The 1,837-nt window shown below is 42.9% G+C and overlaps 1 protein-coding gene across 1 annotated transcript; it reads right to left on the bottom strand.

Moving 5' to 3' along the window:
* Nucleotides 1-706: 706 nt before the first annotated feature.
* Nucleotides 707-1,538, bottom strand: LOC131284242 (uncharacterized). Its single transcript, XM_058313096.1, has 2 exons — nt 960-1,538; nt 707-895 (listed from the first exon to the last, which is right to left on the bottom strand). Exons 1-2 carry the CDS (start codon nt 1,536-1,538, stop codon nt 707-709), a joined length of 768 nt encoding a protein of 255 aa, XP_058169079.1.
* Nucleotides 1,539-1,837: the final 299 nt, after the last annotated feature.

Below are 1,837 nucleotides of genomic sequence, written 5' to 3'. Positions count from 1 at the left end.
CTTGCCTCAGTACTTTCACTATCCCGTGCGGATTCACAACATAGACTACACAGATTTTTCTGATCCTTGCATTTTGACAAACAGGTAAATAGAAAAATGCGAGAAAATTTTGACAGAAAAGTCAGTTTTGTTTACGTTTCAAACGTAGCGTTTCTGTTTCGGGGAATTTCGCAGAATAAAAGATTTAAGGCGAAACTCGAAAGGATAACATAATATCTAATAGCTTGAATTGTACTAGAATGGTTATTAGCTCTCTATCCATAAAGAGACACAACTCTGCCGGGAAACGGAAATCGATCTTCGATTTGCAGTGTACAGTGCGAACTTGTTAGCCTCTGAAGTGATTTTTTAAGTTAATCACTCAAATTAATAGTTTTTTTTTATAGCAAATATCTTTGTTTGTCGAAACAGATTTCCATCTTTTCTAGTTTTTGAAAAATTTGGAAAAAAATTTACCGGTTCGCCAGCTAACGTAATGGTGGGTCCTACGATCCGGATTTGTCAGGTGAATCGCTCCCAGTTCGGAGCTATTTGGATTTGGTCACATGTGCGGGAATCGTCGTTCTGGATTGTTTCGAATGGAAAATATTCAAAAAAGAATAGCTAGGTGTGTTTTACAGTGCAGAACGCATCATATGTGTATATCAAATCAAATACAAAAAGGCTTTCGGCTATTTATTTTACATTTGGATAGACAATTTTCCAATCAGTTTGGTCGGTAAACTTCAACTTTCATCGGGAAGCACTTCTCATCCGGCACCTTTTGTCCTACTTGAATCGAAACGTCGCCTTGTGGACAAGCGCTCAGAGCTGCGAGTAAATTCATGTCCGCAATAAACTCAATAAAGTCTCCTTTCCGAGCTGGACTAGGCTTGCAGAAGTATTGTTGCGTATCCTAGAACCGAGTGGAAGTAAATGATTTAAAAAATGTTTTAAAACACGGTTCGCTTCGTACTTACTCTTGTGAAACCGGTACACATAAAAATATTCCACGTGTCATGAACGTCCTCCTCCGAGAGTCCGTACTCTCGGACAGCGGCCGTTAGGTAGCTGTGACAACTGCCTACGCGATCCTCTCCGGTGATCAGCTTGTAGATGTAATCATCACACCTCGTCCCGGCGACATCGTGCAACGATCCTCCATCGCGATCGATACCGTAATCCTCGAGCGAATCCTTCACGAAGGTGGCCATCGGACGCAGGTACGGAAAGCAACTCCACAGACGATCGTACGTTTTCAGATGCGTAGAATGGATCTGGCGAGTCTTGCCCGAGAAGAATCGTTCCTTCCGCGGGTTCTCCAGGTTCCACAAGTTAACGTCGCCAACCTGCGATCCCTCCGGAAGCGAAATGCGGCACAGATCGCCCTTCTGCATGGACCAAACTTTGGCCGATTTTTTCGGTACGATCAACTCCAACACTAGTGTACCTCGAAGGGCTTGGGACCTTCGAGCGTCACATTCTTCCTTCGACACTACGGCGGCGGCGGGTTTGTCGTAGCAAATGGTGGGCGCAAAGTACTCGAATGTACGTTTCATTATTGATCGATGTCTTTCAAGTGATGTTAAACTCACCAGGCCCAAAATGAAACTGTTCACTTGAGCTGTTTGTTGCCCTCTTCCGTCCGTGTTAGGTTACATCCTTATTGCGATTGTGAAGTATAAACATTGATAACTCATTATCTCATTGAGAATATGCTTTTTATGAACTTCTACCATCGCTCCTTTAATACAAAGCCTCTCTTATGTAATTTAAGAGATAAGGGAGTCGCCACCAATGAGCAAGTGTGCCAGTAGGATTTACATTCCGTTGCAAATAAATGTCCTTATTTCGCAAT

This window comes from Anopheles ziemanni, chromosome 3 (genome assembly GCF_943734765.1).
Source record: "Anopheles ziemanni chromosome 3, idAnoZiCoDA_A2_x.2, whole genome shotgun sequence".
In the NCBI taxonomy this organism is placed as follows: Eukaryota; Metazoa; Arthropoda; class Insecta; order Diptera; family Culicidae; genus Anopheles; species Anopheles ziemanni.
Note: the sequence above shows the minus strand (reverse complement) of the source record. Positions and strands in the feature narration are given on the sequence as shown.

What these genes read in the sequence shown, in the direction of transcription:
- LOC131284242 (XM_058313096.1), bottom strand. Translation starts at nt 1,538, where the DNA reads ATGAAACGTACATTCGAGTACTTTGCGCCCACCATTTGCTACGACAAA. An exon ending in TGTGTACCGGTTTCACAAGA is followed by an intron (nt 896 to 959) that starts GTAAGTACGAAG and finishes ACTCGGTTCTAG; the next exon opens with GATACGCAACAATACTTCTG.